This window comes from Cyprinodon tularosa, unplaced genomic scaffold, assembly GCF_016077235.1.
Source record: "Cyprinodon tularosa strain WSP-4 unplaced genomic scaffold, ASM1607723v1 ctg309, whole genome shotgun sequence".
NCBI lineage: Eukaryota > Metazoa > Chordata > Actinopteri > Cyprinodontiformes > Cyprinodontidae > Cyprinodon > Cyprinodon tularosa.
In genome coordinates this window covers 582,687-599,595 of record NW_024039018.1, presented here as the reverse complement: position 1 = coordinate 599,595, position 16,909 = coordinate 582,687, and the positions used below count along the sequence as shown (strand labels likewise).

The 16,909-nt window shown below is 46.4% G+C and overlaps 2 protein-coding genes across 2 annotated transcripts; both read right to left on the bottom strand.

Moving 5' to 3' along the window:
• Positions 1–768: 768 nt before the first annotated feature.
• LOC119788030 (beta-2-microglobulin-like) lies at positions 769–2,412 on the bottom strand. Its single transcript, XM_038292153.1, has 4 exons — positions 2,257–2,412; positions 1,465–1,737; positions 1,172–1,203; positions 769–1,016 (listed from the first exon to the last, which is right to left on the bottom strand). Exons 1-3 carry the CDS (start codon positions 2,318–2,320, stop codon positions 1,190–1,192), a joined length of 351 nt encoding a protein of 116 aa, XP_038148081.1. The 5' UTR covers positions 2,321–2,412; the 3' UTR covers positions 769–1,016; positions 1,172–1,189.
• A 5,844-nt stretch (positions 2,413–8,256) lies between these two features.
• Positions 8,257–14,702, bottom strand: hspa14 (heat shock protein 14). Its single transcript, XM_038292164.1, has 14 exons — positions 14,586–14,702; positions 12,639–12,719; positions 12,485–12,567; positions 12,319–12,367; positions 12,144–12,249; positions 11,986–12,076; positions 11,806–11,910; positions 10,160–10,321; positions 9,923–10,078; positions 9,752–9,854; positions 9,446–9,661; positions 9,078–9,242; positions 8,874–8,941; positions 8,257–8,800 (listed from the first exon to the last, which is right to left on the bottom strand). The coding sequence occupies exons 1-14, from the start codon at positions 14,640–14,642 to the stop codon at positions 8,722–8,724; spliced, it is 1,521 nt and encodes a 506-aa protein (XP_038148092.1). The 5' UTR covers positions 14,643–14,702; the 3' UTR covers positions 8,257–8,721.
• Between the last annotated feature and the right edge of the window lie 2,207 nt (positions 14,703–16,909).

Sequence of the window (16,909 nt, the reverse complement as noted above, 5' to 3'; positions counted from 1 at the left end):
ATATAGACTCTGATTGGCTTAAAGGTTCTTTAATTAGTGCGTGGTAATCAGATTCAAAACAGGATCTTATGGCTCTGATTGGCTGAGAGCCTGATTTCCCAGGAGGCACCCTGGTTTTTAGGATCTTTTAGAGAAGGTAGAGTTTCCTGCTGGAGGACGGCCCGGCCTGTCCTGTGACGCCCCCTGCTGTGACTGAATGACTGCTAACTGGATGGATGGTTTATCCATGATGAGTGGTAGGAGGCCTCCAGGTGGGAGTGAATAGATGAGCTTATTACAGGCTTCCTACAGCATAAGGCAAGTTAAATTCAAGACTTTTTAATGTCACTTGAAATAAAAATTAAAGACCAAATTCACAAGAAAAACCTGCTTGCGACAACTTAACCCAAAGGTTTATTTTAACATAAACCACTGCACTAAATCACCCAGAGTTCAAGGCAAACGCAGCGGTCTGCTCCTCAAACTAAGCACTTTTCTGCCGTGATCCTCAGAGAATCCTATGAAGGACCTTTGATGCTTCATTTTGCCTTTTTCCCCGTCTGTCCCTGGATCCGACTGCCACCTGGTTGCTGGATTGGATGCTTAGATCAGAACCCCAACCCTCCTAATCTCTGCCAGTGCAACCTATCAGATCGAAGATCAGAGTTCTGATTGGTGCAGAAATTACCGTCTAGATCCAATGTGGAGATCATTTAAAAACTGACAATGAAAAACTTTTACCAAGAGGTTTTTATTAAGAGGAGGTTGTTCACAATCATCTTCAACCAAAAAGGAAAAACTGAAAACCTCTCAGACACCTAGAACCTCATTGAAGCTCAGACTTTAACTTAGTTTACACGTTAAACAGGATTATAAAATCATTTACAGTACGAAAAGCAAACGATTAAAAACAACTAATTTACAAGAAGCGAAAAGCCCGGTCACCTAAACTGGATTAGTCTTTAAATGAAAGTGGAGAAGCGGCGTTGATGAACCCATGAATAAATGCTGCAGAGGATGAAACATCTGGAGAGATTCTGGAAAGAAACAGAGAAGGTTCAGTCCTGCTGCAAAGATCCTACAAAACGCTTTGAAGCCTAAAAAATTTACTTTGACTAGGACACATGCAGCAGCATCTAAACACAACAAAAACAGCACAAGGACAACATGGCGGCCGCCACGGGACACTCACCTGGGAGGGATTCTGCAGTTACATGTTTGGCTCTGAAAAAACAAAGACAGCAGCTGTTAGTGATCAGTGGCAGCAGACGGACGCCTCCATCAAACTAAACATGGCATTAGATCAGCCTTTCTGGGAAGCCATTTTGGCTCTCTGAGGTCATGTGACCAGCAGCAGCGAGTCCTTATTGACAGGAATGACGAAGGGAGGAAATCGAAAGTAAAAGGATCAAAGTGGGTTTATCCTGACGGGAATTTTCCAGGACTTAATTGGTTTCTATAGAAACCATCAGGGGCCAAACTTACCCCAAGCGTGGTCTTTGGAGACGCCTGAGTGATTGACGCGGCAGAGGCAGTTCTTCCCGGCGGCGGGAGTGAAGGCGGCGCTCTTGGTCAGATGGAAGTGCCAGTCCTGTTTGAAGGCCAGGTCTGTCTGCTTGGGGTTGGGGAGCGCAGTGCCGTCACACAGCAGCTCGATGGTGATGTCAGGGGGGTGGAAGTTGCTCACATGGCAGATCAGGGTGTTCTCCTTCCCAAACTCTCCGGGGTCTCGGCTGTAAACAGCGACTTTGGGTGGAGCTGGAGGCGGCAGACAGTCATTGGTTTAGATTAAGTCGGATTATTTGGTGGTTTCTGACTCATTCAGTGAGATTTTCTGCTCTAAAGACACTGATCAACCTTTCAGCTTCCTGGTATAAAACCAGGAGGCTGGAAAGTTGCTTCCTGCTGCTGCCAGCAGAGGGAGCCGTTCAGCAGCATGAATCAGGCCTGGAGAATTGAAACTAAACTCAGAAAAACATTTTGACTTCATTTCTTATTCTTAACATTATTTAACCTTTTATTTTCTTCAAACATTCACTTTTTCAAAGGAAAACATAATAGGCAGAAATATAACTTTAGCTGCTTTGATGATTTTATTTCATCATCATAATCAGATCAACACAGAAAGATTAATAAACCTATTTCTGAAAACATGTCAGAGTAGATCTGCTAGCAGTAGAAGAGCCGTCCAGGAGGAGGAACCGGCCTGTGATGGTTAATTTACCAGAAGCTCCAGAACCAGGACCTGGACCAGGACCAGAACCTGGAGGTACTTACATGTTTTGGATTCCACTGAGAAGCACAGAGCAGCCAGAGCTGCGAGGCAAAGCAGAACATTCATTATTTCCTCTCTTTGTTCTTCTAGAAGATGCAGAAGTTTGGTCAGCAACCAGCTCTTGGTCTGTCTCCTAAACTCTGAACAGAAACAGCTTCAGCTCAGGGCTAAAAAGCCCTCAGACCCCGCCCACTATCCCAGCTCCACCAATCAGGAATTAGATGTGCTGCTGTTTCCAGGTAGAACAGGAGCGAAGACGTTTGGGTAGCAGGTAACTGTAGAATGGGGAGTTTCTGAGCAATGAAACTAATAAAGCTGTTTTTCTCTTTAGCGGAGAACCTGATTGGTTGAACACTTCTGACCTCTAAACTCTATCAGAGAAAGAAAGAAGCGGTTTAACTGCTTTGTTGTTTGGGGTCAGAGGTCATTTCATTAGTAGCTGGTCGACCTGAAACTTCCCAGTTCCAGTCCATTCCCAAACTAAAACCAGTTTTAATAGAAACTATTTGCTGATTTCTAGATTATAACATCAAACTCCAGCTTGATGAAGGAGAGAAGGAAGTCTGATCAGGTGACGAGGGACTTCAATCACATTAGTTAGAAAAACATCACAGGTGAGAGAAAAGAAGTCACACCTGGAGACAGAAGTCCAGCAGTTGACTGTCAGAGGGAATGATGGAAGTGAAGTAGTTTATCCCAGAGCGCAGTCAGCAGAAGCTAAGGAGGAGCTGCAGACCTCCAAACTTCAGGTCCTCTTTAACTCAGATGAAGAACAGCAGAGAAGGCTTCATGAAGGCTATAAGCCGACCACCAAAGACCTGATTCCGTGCTCCGATCTATAGCCGTGCTCCGATCTATAGCCGTGCTCCGATCTATAGCCGTGCTCCGATCTAAAGCCGTGCTCCGATCTATAGCCGTGCTCCGATCTAAAGCTGGGCTCCGATGTATAGCCGTGCTTCAGTCTAAAGCCGTGCTCCGATCCATAGCCGTGCTCCGATCTATAGCCGGGCTCCGATCTATAGCTGTGCTCCGATCTATAGCCGGGCTCCGATCTATAGCCGTCCTTCAGTCTAAAGCCGTGCTCCGATCCATAACCGGGCTCCGATCTATAGCCGGGCTCCGATCTATAGCCGTGCTCCGATCTAAAGCCGTGCTTCAGTCTAAAGCCGTGCTCCGATCTATAGCCGTGCTCCGATCTAAAGCCGTGCTCCGACCTTTGGCCGGGCTCCGATCTATAGCCGTCCTTCAGTCTAAAGCCGTGCTTCAGTCTAAAGCCGGGCTCCGATCTGTAGCCGGGCTCCGATCTATAGCCGTGCTCCAATCTATAGCTGTACTCCGATCTTTAGCCGGATTCCGATCTATAGCCGGGCTTCAATCTATAGCTGTGCTCCGGTCTATAGCCGTGCTGCGATCTATAGCCGGACTCCGATCTATAGCCGTGCTCCGATCTATACTGCAGGCTGTAGAAAAGTATCTTTACAATTAAAAACTTGGATGAGTTAGTTAAGTTTCAAAGACCTTGACTAATCAACAGAAAGTCCTAAAATCAACCAAATGGCTCAGTTCTATTCAGTTTATTTCTATAGAACCAATTCACATCATGTCATCTCAGGTCACTTTATAGATCCAGATCAACCAGATCATTCAGTGAGATTGGTTGAAAGTTTTCTATCTAAGAAAAAACAGCTGATTGCATTGACTCATCGACTCTTCAGCAATCCCTCACACTAAGCATGCTTGTAGCGACAGTGGAGAGGAAAGACTCCCTTTGAACAGGAAGAAACCTCCAGCAGAACCAGGCTCAGTGTGAGCGGCCATCTGCTGAGGCCGACTGGGGTTCAAGGAGACAGAAGCAGACATAGAAAAAGAAGCATAGATACAAAAGGCAACTGTCAACCAGCTCCACAGGCGGCTCCATCCAGGAAACACACAGCCAGGCAGACGAGCTCCGAGCCAGCTCCCATGTCAGAGGATGAAGAGAGCACATCCAGTTGGTCACAGTCAGAGAAACAGGACTACACTGGAAAACAGGCCGATCTCCAACTTCTATAAACAAAGGTGTTGATGGCAGCAGCACAGCTGATATTTCTCTCCAGGATGGAGTCACAGCCAAACAGGAACAGACCAGATGAAGCTGCTATGAGAAAAAGCAGAGAGAGCAAAACGTTAGAGATTGAACTAACAGATTCTGCAGAGTGGGAGAATAGAGATAGAATGAAGCAGAATGATGAAAAAGGGGTCCCTATGTCCTCCAGCAGTCTATTTTAAATTCTATTCTGGATTTAACAGGAAGCCAATGAAGAGAAGCCAGGATAGGAGAGATATGATCTCTCTTTTTCATTTTCATCAGAACTCTGGCTGCAGCATTTTGGATCAGCTGAAGGCTTTTAACTACAGTTTGTGGACTTCCTGATAGTAAAGCTTGTCTGCCTGGCTGTGTGTTTCCTGGACGGGGCCGCCTGTGGAGCTGGTTGACAGTTGCCTTTTGTATCTATGCTTCTTTTCCTATCTCTGCTTCTGTCTCCTTGAACCCCAGATGGCCTCAGCAGATGGCCGCTCACACTGAGCCTGGTTCTGCTGGAGGTTTCTTCTTGCTAAAAGGGAGTTTTTCCTCTCCACTGTCGCTACAAGTATCCTTAGTGTGAGGGATTGCTGAAGAGTCAATGGGCGTTTCTCAATTCACGAGAACGCGAGTACGTACTCGCGTTCTCGTCAAGTCCGTTCTTGGCGAGAACGCAGGAAGATCGGACTTGACGAGAACGCGAGCACGCAAGCACGTATGTGTATTGGAGCAGAAGCGCACTCGTGACGTCATCACAGACAACGTTGTTTAGCATTTCTTTAACAGTCAAAACTATTTATTCCCTACACAAAACATTTTGAAAACATACTTTTAATTTCTAAAGCTTAAAAAACATTTAAAAAAATTACCGAACCGCAAAAAACCGCCATCAGAACGAGCGGTAGTTCACACATAACTAGACCGAGAGAAGTGCACTACAGACGGGGTAAATTTAGCCCTGGCTGCGGTTACCCTCGGAGGTCTGCTGGTCACTCTGGTCCGCTCAACGTCGGACTTTTTTTTTTTTATTTCGCACTAACTCTGTAAACAGACCACACAGGGAGGCTTCAATGTATAATGTTATTGCCTCAAACGATTTCAAAACGTACTTTTGAAGAACAACAGCAGCAGAAAAGGGAATGTTTAACTTAACACTGTGAGCGCTGTCTGGAATGAAGCTGCGGCCGCGGGGCATTCTGGGGAAGCGGTCAGTCTGAAGAACGCACAAGTCTGCTCTGATGCATGCTCGATAAAGAGTGCGGGGTGAGAACAACATCCGGGGATTTAATGCGTTCTCGATCTGGCGTTCTTGAGAATTGGAACGGTACTCGGGCTGAGGCTGATGACGTGTCACGAGGCCACGAGCACACGAGAACGCTAAAGAATGCATATTGAGAAACGGCCAATGAGTCGATGCAATCAGCTGGTTTTCCTTAGATAGAAAACTTTGAATCAATCTGACTGGATGATCTGGTGAACTGGAAAGTGACCTGAGATGACATGACGTAAATTGGAGCTATAGAAATAAACTGAGTAGTCCAGCCTTGACTCGGGTCCAAAGACTATAACTTCTGAGTTTTTTTTCTGCATTGAGAAGCAGAAAGTTAAGAGTCAGCCTTAATGGGTTGGTGCAGAACGCAGGAATCAGATTCATGTTCAGGAAATATTAGGAAGCAACTTTCACTGACAGAGCTTGTTTAAAAAGAGCGACGGACGATTAAAATCTTCATTCTGACTCAGTTCAACACAAACTTCCAGGTTCAATTTACTTTACTTCAAGGATTATTAACCTTCAATGATTGATGGGAAGGTTTGAACAGGATCCAGTGCAGAGTTAGCCCCGCCCACATGCTAACAGAGATGACCACTCTGAACCTTTTCTGACATTTAAGGCTAGTTTTGGTTTCCAGGCAACAGCAGCTATATATATATATATATATATATATATATATATATATATATATATATATATATATATATATATATATATATATATATATATATATATGATGTGTTGGTTCCTTTAGTCTGGAAGTTCAGCCGCTCTGCTTCTCACTGTAAGATTGTTTTTAACGCCTCAATCCTAATAAACCTGTCCTCATTTGGTAGCCGCTCAGTTCTTTCAACTGGTCCCCATGGCAACAGCTCTGGACACCACTGGTGACACGGTAACAGATAAACCTGGCAGGTTCATCCTTTCCCCCACAGCTGAGCTAAATGTTAAAAAAGTTAAACGTGGGATTAGATTAGATGGAATAATCTGGAAGGTATAAAAAAAACCTTCATCCAGTAAAAATGACATCATCCTGAAAAACAACACAAGGCTGAACGCTGCAGCCAAGTTTCACTTTCTGTGAGTCATGTGACCTGTGGCGGGGCGGCGCTTCCGCTCAGGGTGTGGGTTGACCTGATGCTCATACGGGAATGTTTGGGGAATTCCAGACATCGCTTTATATCAGAAAACTTTTAGTTTCACTTTAAATTGATGAAGGTTTAAAAACAGATTTAATAAAGTGCCTGAAACTTTCCAGGTGTTTCTGTTACGGAGAAACTTTTAGAAAATGAGAGAAATGAAGCCGCTGTGGTTCCTGACTGTTCTAGAAACTTCTCATAAGACCTGAGATGACCTTCAAGCTCGAGCTTAAGGCTTTGATTGGTTAATGAGAGGATGGAGAGGCCTCCCATTTTATCAGACGGTATTCCTTTATTCTGGCTTTAAAAAGCAGGAAATGTTGAAGATGGCAGCAGGGTCCTTCCAGGATATTCCTCTTCTGGTTCCAGGATATAGAGGATGAAAATAATTCAAACATTTATGATAAAAAAAACACCTGAAGCCTCTCAGACTTAATGACCTGTTCTGAAAAACAGATTGCCATGAATGATGATAAAGTCTAAGACTTTAACGTATGTCGACCATCAGATAACTGACCTGGAACCGATGGCCCATGGATGGCAGACGCTGGCGCACGGCGGGACGTAATCGCAATATGTTGACATTAGCATGTTTTAGCGTGCTCATAACTTACCCAACCTACGCCAGTTTGTGCCAAATTTTCTGTACATCAGGCTAAACCATGTGTGACAGCGGCTTTATTTCTCTAGAAATGTTTAAATATTTTAATTAGCCGTTCTGACATTTATCAGCTTGACTAAATATATTTTTTTATATCTGAAATACATTTGTTCATTGTCAAAATATTAGAAATGCTGATCAGTAACCGCATGAATCTGGACTTCTATAACTAATTTCTAGACTAGAATGTTTATTCTAGATATGGAGAATGCAACTTTGTTAGAACTGGTCATTTAGAAAAAGAAAAAAAATGTTTCTTTAGATATCAGGAAGTCAGTAAAACTAATATTTATCAAAACAGCTGAACTTTCAAACTAAAGGAACCAACACATCATATATATATTTATATATATAAAGCTGCTGTTGCCTGGAAACCAAAACTAGCCTTAAATGTCAGAAAAGGTTCAGAGTGGTCATCTCTGTCAGCATGTGGGCGGGGCTAACTCTGCACTGGATCCTGTTCAAACCTTCCCATCAATCATTGAAGGTTAATAATCCTTGAAGTAAAGTAAATTGAACCTGGAAGTTCAAGTTTTTTTCTGTACGTCAGGCTAAACCATGTGTAACAGCGGCTTTATTTCTCTAGAAATGTTTACATTTTTTAATTAGCCGTTCTGACATTTATCAGCTTGACTAAATATATTTTTTATATCTGAAATACATTTCTTCATTGTCGAAATAATAGAAATGCTGATCAGTAACAATATGAATCTGGAGATCTATAATTAATTTCTAGACTAGAATGTTTATTCTAGATACGGAGAATGCAACTCTGTTAGAAATGGTCATTTAGACAAAGAAAAAAAACGTTTCTTCAGATATAAGGAATTCAGTAAAACTAATAAATATCATAATGGCTTGCCACAGTGATAACATTACGGGTTTATTTGTTGAATTGTAATGGATCATTGTATGTATTTAGGTGGAATCTTCTGTCAGCAGGTGAGAATGAAGAATAAAAACAGGGAGGACCTGTTCATCATCTCATGGGTTCCTCCTCCATCCCTGATCTCCTGCTGATGTTCTCATCCAGATGTTTGGGGTTTAGAAAAGCTCTAAGGAACTTTGTTTCCTGTAGTCCTAATTCTGTCATTGGTGTTTCTGATGAACAGGAGCCATCAGCTGCAGCGCTTCCTTTGCTCCGCCCCTAACACCGCCCCGCCCCAATCACAGCAAAAATGAATGATTGGCTTCCTGTCCACCCCTCTCTTAGGGTGACACCTGCTGGCCATCAGTGGAACATTCCCGTCAGATTCCCTCCCCAGTGGAGACCAAACACAGAGCAGCTCCACAGTTCAATGTTTATTGGGTGGTACAGCCAGGAGCCGTGGATCATGATGCTGCCGCTATGGTGACCGCCTCCGATCTTCCGTCGTCGTTAGCGGCACAAGAAAGGTGAAAGGAGCCGTCCCTGAAACACAGAAAGCATCGTCCACCAATCTGAAGGCTTGTAGTGAGGCGCTGATCCTTAAGAGAGGACCCACCTTTTCATGGTGATCACAGCGTCCACGCGGCGCCGCTCCTCGCTGGGCGGCAGGCCTCGCACAACCAGCTGGAGAAAGAGGAGAGGAGCGGTGAGACGACGTCAGCTGCTGGGGCTGAATAAACAGGATCTACTGAATCTACAGGTCAGCCTGGAGAGGAGAGGAACCCGTACCCCAGAGGTCTACAACACCTAGCCCCCTCACCTTGGACAGTCTCTCTGGCTGCTCGCCGTCTAACCTCTGATAGATCTCCAGGCAGAGGGAGGCCATCTTGCCCTCAGCAGACAGGCTGTGGTGTCTGCGGGCAGGAAGGGGGGTCCCCTGGGGAACCAGGACCCTGAAGGTCTCAGCTCCTGCTTCATCCAACTCCTGCAGGCAAAACAAACACCCAGCCCCCCCCATCCCGTCACTGGATGAAAGAAAAGACGTTTTATTACGGTTCAGTCCAAAGTGAAGCTGTCTGCAGATCACAGCTAAACGCATTTAAAACATTGTTAACATTAGTCAGAATAAACTCCTCCAGCCCTTTAGGTGGCGCTAATAGGAAGACTGCTCCATCAGGGCCACCGTACCTTCAGCAGGATGTCTGCAGCACAAACATCCACAGCCACTGACTCGTCGTCGGGGCCCAGGCCGTCCCTGCCCACCAGGAGCCCGGCTTGGATGGCCGCCCCCACGGCGATGACCTCATCAGGAGGAGACGAATTGAGCAGCTCCACATCTGGGAACATCTCCCGGATCATCTGCTGGAGGCGAGGGATCCTGGACGACCCGCCGCACAGAACCACCTGAAACGAGGCCGGACATTTCACCGATGGTCAGCAGCGTTCTGCTAGAACTGGACGCCATGGAGACGGGCCGTCATTCTGCCGGCGTACCGTGTTGATGTCTGTGGCCGAGAGGCCAGCCTCCTCCAGCAGGGCCCTGATTGGCTGGATGCTTCTGTTGAACAGCGAGGAGCAGAGCAGCTCGAAGCGCGCTCTGTGGAGAAAAGCTGCAGTCATGAAGCAGGAATGAACCCGGAGCAGAGCGGCGGGCGGTCCGCTCACCTGGAAACGCTGCACTCAAAGTCCACGCCATCATGGAGGGAGTCCACGAAGCAGTTAGCAGAGCCCAGGGAGGACAGGGAGTGCTTGGCCATGTCTGCACTGTTCATCAGCTTCAGCAGGGCCCGCGGGTTCCTGCTCACATCGTGCTTGAAGGTTCTGCAGAACATCACAGACACCATGGAGAGTTCTGCTAGGAGAGGTTAGACGCCACCTGGTGGCTCTGAAGCAAACTGCTACCTTTTAAACTCTGAGGCCAGGTGCTGAGCCAGCGCCTGGGTGAAGCTCTCCCCTCCGATGCTGTGTTCGGTGCGGGTGGAGAGCACCCGGATCATCCCCCCGTTGGTCTGCAGCACCGTCACACTCAGGGACGTCCCCCCCAGCTTATAGACCAGGACATGGCTGGAAGACAAGAGGACAGGGTCAGGAGGAGGACAAGAGACAGGAGGAGGACTGACAGCTGTCCCAGAATGCACTGTGGCAGCAGCAGCTTCCAGGTTAGCTCTCACAGAACTCAAGAGTAATAAAGGAGAATTCCGGTTTTTAACACTTTTAGCCCATTTTCTGTAGTGTCCAGGATGAAATCGAATGATCGACACCAAAATTTTGACAATTGGTCCTGTCTCTGCTTTTTGGCTCATTTAGAATCCACCCCTGGCTGCTTCAGAATGGCTTCCATAGAGCATGTCCGATAATGTCCTTAAAACAACCTTAAACGTTCTTTTTTTTAAATATGCTACTCACCGGGTCGTCAGCGCTGTTCAATGACGGTCCAAAAAAAGTTTCGTAAAGAAAAAACGTTCCTGTAGTGTTTTATTTAGCATTTTGTAAATCCCATTGAGTTCTGTTGGAATAGTCAATATCCCTCCGCCACCGGAAATGGGGCCTGTTTACACAGTTGTAGTCTTTTCGCTTCACTCTGTGTACTCCGACGTCGAGGTACTAACGTCTCTGTTAAACACTTTAAAAAAACTCTGAAAATGGAATACGAAAGGTGGATTCTTGATTCTCGACGTCGGAGTACACAGAGTGAAGCGAAAAGACTACAACTGTGTAAACAGGCCCCATTTCCGTTTCCGGTGGCAGGGTAATATTGACAATTCCTACAGAACTCAATGGGATTTACAAAATGCTAAATAAAACACTACAGGAACGTTTTTTCTTCACGAAACTTTTTTTGGAACGTCATTGAACAGCGCTGACGACCCGGTGAGTAGCATATTTTAAAAAAAGAACGTTTAAGGTTGTTTTAAGGACATTATCGGACATGCACTATGGAAGCCATTCTGAAGCAGCCAGGGGGGGATTCTGCATGAGCCAAATAGCCGAGACAGGACCAATTGTCAAAATTTTGGTGTCGATCATTCGATTTCATCCTGGACACTACAGAAAATGGGCTAAAAGTGTTAAAAAACAGAATTCTCCTTTAAGTTAGAAGTTCTCTTTTCTGTTGTTGGCTAACCACAGCCAGGGCTAACGTTAGCCCGTAGACTAAAGACTCTAAAAAGAATGGGTAATCTGAACTGCTGTTTGGCGCATAAGTGCAAACAACAGTCAGATTCTGTCCCCCCCCACACATACGCGGAGGGAGGCCACCCTCTCGTTCACCAGGCTGAACCCCAACGTACAGGCACCAAGATGAGAGGCACCAAGAATGCCCACTCCTGCTCTGCAATCAGGTGCAACTCCAGAGAAGAAGAATGTCCAGCCAGTGGAGGGCGGGGACCTTGGCGTTCTCATCCTCGGCTGAGGAAGCTGGTCTAAACCTCCCAGAGGTGGAAATCAAAGCTGTTTTTTTACTTTATGGACCCGCCCTGCTGGGAGGGAATACTGGTCACAGCAAATTAAACTGGGAGCCCGAGGTTCAAACGGTGGTGGGTCTCTACCTGCTCCCAGACGAGTAGTCTTGGCCCACGTTGTAGGCCAGCAGAGCGGCGGCGGGTTCGTGGATCATTCTCAGCACATGGAAGCCGGCAGCTTCCGCCGCCTCCCTGCAAGCAGCACATCAGGTCAGAGTCCAAGGCTTTATCACCATTACCCAGAATGCAACTAGAGAGCCGCCTCACCTCAAAGCCCTCTTCTGAGCATGTGCAAACTCAAAGGGGACGGTGATGACGCAGTCGGTGACATCAGAGCCCAGAGCAGACTGAGCCGTTTCTGGAGGGACAGAGGAAGCAGTCAGTAGGTGGTTCCTCTGCAGCTAACGCCGTTAGCTTCACGCTACCTTTCATCTTCCTGAAGATGAGCTTCGCCACGTCCTCCGGGGCCACCAGCTCCGCTCGCTCCCCACAGCTCAGCGCGTAGTAAGGCCTCTGCTCCTTGTCCACCACCTGCAGCCAACAATCACAGCATCACCGTCCGTCCCTGGACCGCTGGACCAAGATGTTCCATCAACATACCTGACATTTGGTCTCCGCTTTGTGCGTCTGAGTCACAGGATCATCGAATCTGAGACAAGAAGAAGAGATGAAACCATCAGGGAGGAAAAAACCTGAGAAAAATATTTGGTCCTTTGATTCCAGAGCTCAAAGTTTCCCATAGAGCCGCCCTGACAGAACCAGTTACCTTCTCCCCAGGACCTGCTTCACCTTCACCACAGTGTTGGCCGCGTTCCGGACCTGACCTTGCTTTGCTGCTATTCCAACGATCTGCAAGGGAAGCAGAATAAAGGTGACAGGCGAAGCAGAGAGAAGCAGCTGGAGGTGGTGGAGGATCTGACCTGCTCTGTGTCTCTGAAGCCCACCACAGCTGGAGTCACCCGGTCTCCTGCATCGTTGGCCACCACGTCCGCCCGGCCATCCTGAACGAGACAGAGTGCTGGAGTCAATCAACCTTAGAGCCCCGCCCACCCCGGCAGGTGGAGCAGGTGACCATTCAGAGGACCCGTCTGGGAGAAGCTCCACGCCTGCTTTTCCTTCTTCCTGTTCAGGCAGCAAGCTGATTGGCTCCCAGTCTGACCTGATCTCCATTCAGAGACCTCTGACCAGGGTCACATCCAAGCAGAGCCTTTAAATAGGAGAGTTCAGGCAGCCTGGTTGCTATGACATCAGCCTGGTTGCTATGGCATCAGCCTGGTTGCTATGGCATTCAATAGTTCGGCCCATTTAGAGCCAGGGCAAATGCTAAACCGCTGCCACTAAACCGCTTCAACCAATCAGAAAAGCTGATCCAGGAGGTTTTTGGGGTAGAAAGACACTACCTGCAAACTGCCATCGCTTCTGCAGATGAAAAATAAAGAAATATCAAGATGCTAAAACCTGCTAATGAAAGATATTAGATCGTATATTCTGGTTCTTGTAGTTTTTACCAAAAAACCTTAAAAACTCTTTCTATTCACTTCCAGCCGCTACGAGCGGCAGCAGGAAATCCCCCACAGGCTGCCTGCAGCAGAGAGCTTTCAGCGGGGATTCCCAGCGCTGCCTCCCGGTGCTATGCTGGAGGTCTGGAGCTCCCAACAAGGAGCATAGATTATAATGGGATTATAATCCTGATGAACAGAGGATGTTTGGAGGTGGACTTTCTCACTTAGAAAGGCGTTAAAACTAGTTTAAAAACTCAAAGTAAATAAAGTCGCTCTAGCTTGAAGCTACAGAACAGAGCGGATAATCAACCAGATCACCGGGCGTCCAGATCACCGGGCGTCCGTAGTGTAGAAGCGTCAAAGCAACCACACCACAGTTTGATCCAGCGTCCAGATTTGGTCTTTAAAGTGTGTCTGACGGCCATAATGCGTTCGGTGTGAGCGCAGCTTCAGGGGGTCTATGGAGCAGGGCGGGTCATGAAGCTGGCTGCTGATTGGCCCACATACTGAAGGAACTCTGACTGACAGCAGCCAGATAGCGAGGAGAGAAACGTCATCATTCAGTCAGAACAGCAGTCTGGTTCTGAACCGTTGCCATGGTTACTAGGGTTAATTATTCTCTCCTCTGTGGGGATGACTTTGATGTGTTTCAGCGTTCGTTAATTTAATATATGATGTTTGGGTCTAATTATCTCCACTGAGGCTGCCCTGTTCTATAGAGCAGCAGAACTAGAACCGCTTCTAATAGTTGCCATTAAAACCAAATGAAAGCGCAGCAGTTTCTGGACCCTGCAGCCAATCAGAATCCAGGGTCTGATCCTGTGGTTGGTTTCAGGGCAGCTGCTTCTGTGGGTCCAGATGTTTCCAGACTGAGGAGGATGAGATCAGCTTTACAACTTTCTAGACTTTATAAGCAGGTTTATAATAAACATGGAGTCCTTTCTGTCACTGAAAGCACGTGTTCACAGCAATTACATTATTTAATTCAGAATAAACTGAATCAATGATAAGAAGCTACTGTAGAGCAGTGTGACTGGGCCATTCTACCTGCTCTGTTTCTATAGCAGAGGGTTAACTCTGAGCTGGATGCTCTGCTGCTGCTGAATCAATATTGCGGCCTCGTTGACCTGCTAGCTTGTCTGGCTCGTGCAGCCCTCCTCCGGCCTAACCTCGCTGATCCCTGGTTCCCTATGGATGGTCCTCTGCTCCATGTGCTGCTTTTACCGGGATACCGTCACCGGCTGTGACGTCAGAGCTCGTGTTGCCCGCGGACAGCAGCAGACGCTACCGTGTAACGTTCTCAGCCAGAGTTTCGTAGCAGCCGCCATGTTGGAGCAGAGCCGCTAACTGTGGGTTTAAACTCACCTTGAACACAGCGACACAAGCACAGGTGTAACCGAAATGAATCCCGATAGCGGCCATGCTGGTCCTCCTCTTTCCTATTTCCTCCTCCTCTTCTTCTTCTTCTTCTTCTTCTTCTTCTTCTTCGGGTTTAAGAGCGACTGGTGGCCCACCTACAGGAGCATTACCGCCACCTACTGGTCCGGAGGTTACGATTACACTCTCCCTATTTGCATTCACACAAACAATAGTAATCATTTTCTACACCAAATAATTAAGAAAGTTTTAAGTTAGTTTAGTCAGCTAAAGACATGTTTTAGAGTCTCTATATTTCAGTTAATGATCAATTGATTAAATTAGAACTAAATCAGTTGACGATTATTTCAATAATTGATTAAATGTTTCAGCCCTGGTAGATTCTATAAGAACTTCTCTGGATGTTTAATTTTGGTAGATGTGATGGAAATTAAGTTTTTAAACATATTCAGTGGGGCAAAATAAGGATAAATGAATAAGATAAGTAATGATAAAATGAGAACATCCCTGTGGTTCCTCCTCAATCAATCCTGGAGAACTGAGTTGTTCTGCACATCCTCTCTGTGTCTCTATCTGCTTGGTCTTTTCTTTGGTGGCTGAAAAATAAAATACATTTATTCCTTTTTCTTTTTTGTGGATGCTGTCGGTTTGTGAGGCGTACAAGAAATTAGATATTTATGTTGATTAAATATATCCTGAAATGCAACAGGAGATTATTCAACTAGACCGAGGAATAATTATTTAACCTGTGAGAAAAACGTGGACTAAAACTGGGACTAAATCAGGAGGATAAACTAGAGAAAACAAGGAGTAACGCCCAGTAAAAAAAACCCTAGATGTAGAGAAAACAATTTGATGTGATCCTACATTCATTCTCCACATGGATTATTTAAGCCTGGTGCTGTATATTTTATTCAAATTTCCTTAATTGCTAAATTGCTTAAAATCATTAATTTACAGAGTGAATTATCTTAGTCCAGATAAGAAAAGGATTAGATAAAAAAATCAAATGTCATACCTCATAATAACGCTTAATAATGCTTAGAAATCTCTAGAAATATCTAAGGCAGCTGCTGTCAGCACAGTGAACAGGTGGGAACACGGACTGGAACTGAACCTGGCATGTCTTCATCTGTTAGCACTACGGTTGTATCGGACTGGATTTTTGTCACCATGGTATTTTTATGTATAAATACGTGGAACGGAGTTGAGTTTTATTGTCCGTCATTTTTTTGCATGAAAACTGGAGATAAGGAGTGACAGCATGTGAAGAAACTGAGATGCGGGAGTCTCACTACAAATAGGTGAGAGTTGATGGAACTGCATTCTATTGATTTACGTTCACACAAAGTATAGTAATAATTTTCTACAGCAACGACTAAAAAGATGTAAATTATTGTCAGGAAAGTTTAAAGGAACAAACAGGGTTTGGGGGGAAAATAAATAAATAGAGTCTAGCTGCAGACCTGCACTGCCAGGAAACAGACCTGCACTGCCAGGAATCAGACCTGCACTGCCATTAACCAGACCTGCACTTCCATGAACCAGACCTACACTGCCATGAACCAGACCTGCACTGCCAGGAACCAGACCTGCACTGCCATTAACCAGACCTGCACTGCCATTAACCAGACCTGCACTGCCAGGAACCAGACCTGCACTGCCAGGAACCAGACCTGCACTGCCAGGAACCAGACCTGCACTGCCAGGAACCAGACCTGCACTGCCATTAACCAGACCTGCACTTCCATGAACCAGACCTACACTGCCAGGAATCAGACCTGCACTGCCATTAACCAGACCTGCACTTCCATGAACCAGACCTACACTGCCATGAACCAGACCTACACTGCCAGGAACCAGACCTGCACTGCCATTAACCAGACCTGCACTGCCATTAACCAGACCTGCACTGCCATGAACCAGACCTGCACTGCCATGAACCAGACCTGCACTGCCAGGAACCAGACCTGCACTGCCATTAACCAGACCTGCACTGCCATTAACCAGACCTGCACTGCCAGGAACCAGACCTGCACTGCCAGGAACCAGACCTGCACTGCCAGGAACCAGACCTGCACTGCCAGGAACCAGACCTGCACTGCAATGAACCAGACCTGCACTGCCAGGAACCAGACCTGCACTGTCAGGAACCAGACCTGCACTGTCAGGAACCAGACCTGCACTGCCAGGACCCAGACCTGCACTGCCATGAACCAGACCTGCACTGCCATTATCCAGACTTGCACTGCCATGAACCAGACCTGCACTGCCATTTACCAGACCCGCACTGCCATTTACCAGACCTGCAT

Coding starts and splice junctions, on each gene's coding strand:
- LOC119788030 (XM_038292153.1), bottom strand. CDS start 2,320: ATGAATGTTCTGCTTTGCCTCGCAGCTCTGGCTGCTCTGTGCTTCTCA. Junction 1,738..2,256: donor CTCAGTGGAATCCAAAACAT/GTAAGTACCTCC, acceptor TGCCGCCTCCAG/CTCCACCCAAAGTCGCTGTT.
- hspa14 (XM_038292164.1), bottom strand. CDS start 14,642: ATGGCCGCTATCGGGATTCATTTCGGTTACACCTGTGCTTGTGTCGCT. Junction 10,322..11,805: donor GACTACTCGTCTGGGAGCAG/GTAGAGACCCAC, acceptor CTTGTCTTCCAG/CCATGTCCTGGTCTATAAGC. Junction 8,801..8,873: donor GCTGTGATCACCATGAAAAG/GTGGGTCCTCTC, acceptor TCTGTGTTTCAG/GGACGGCTCCTTTCACCTTT.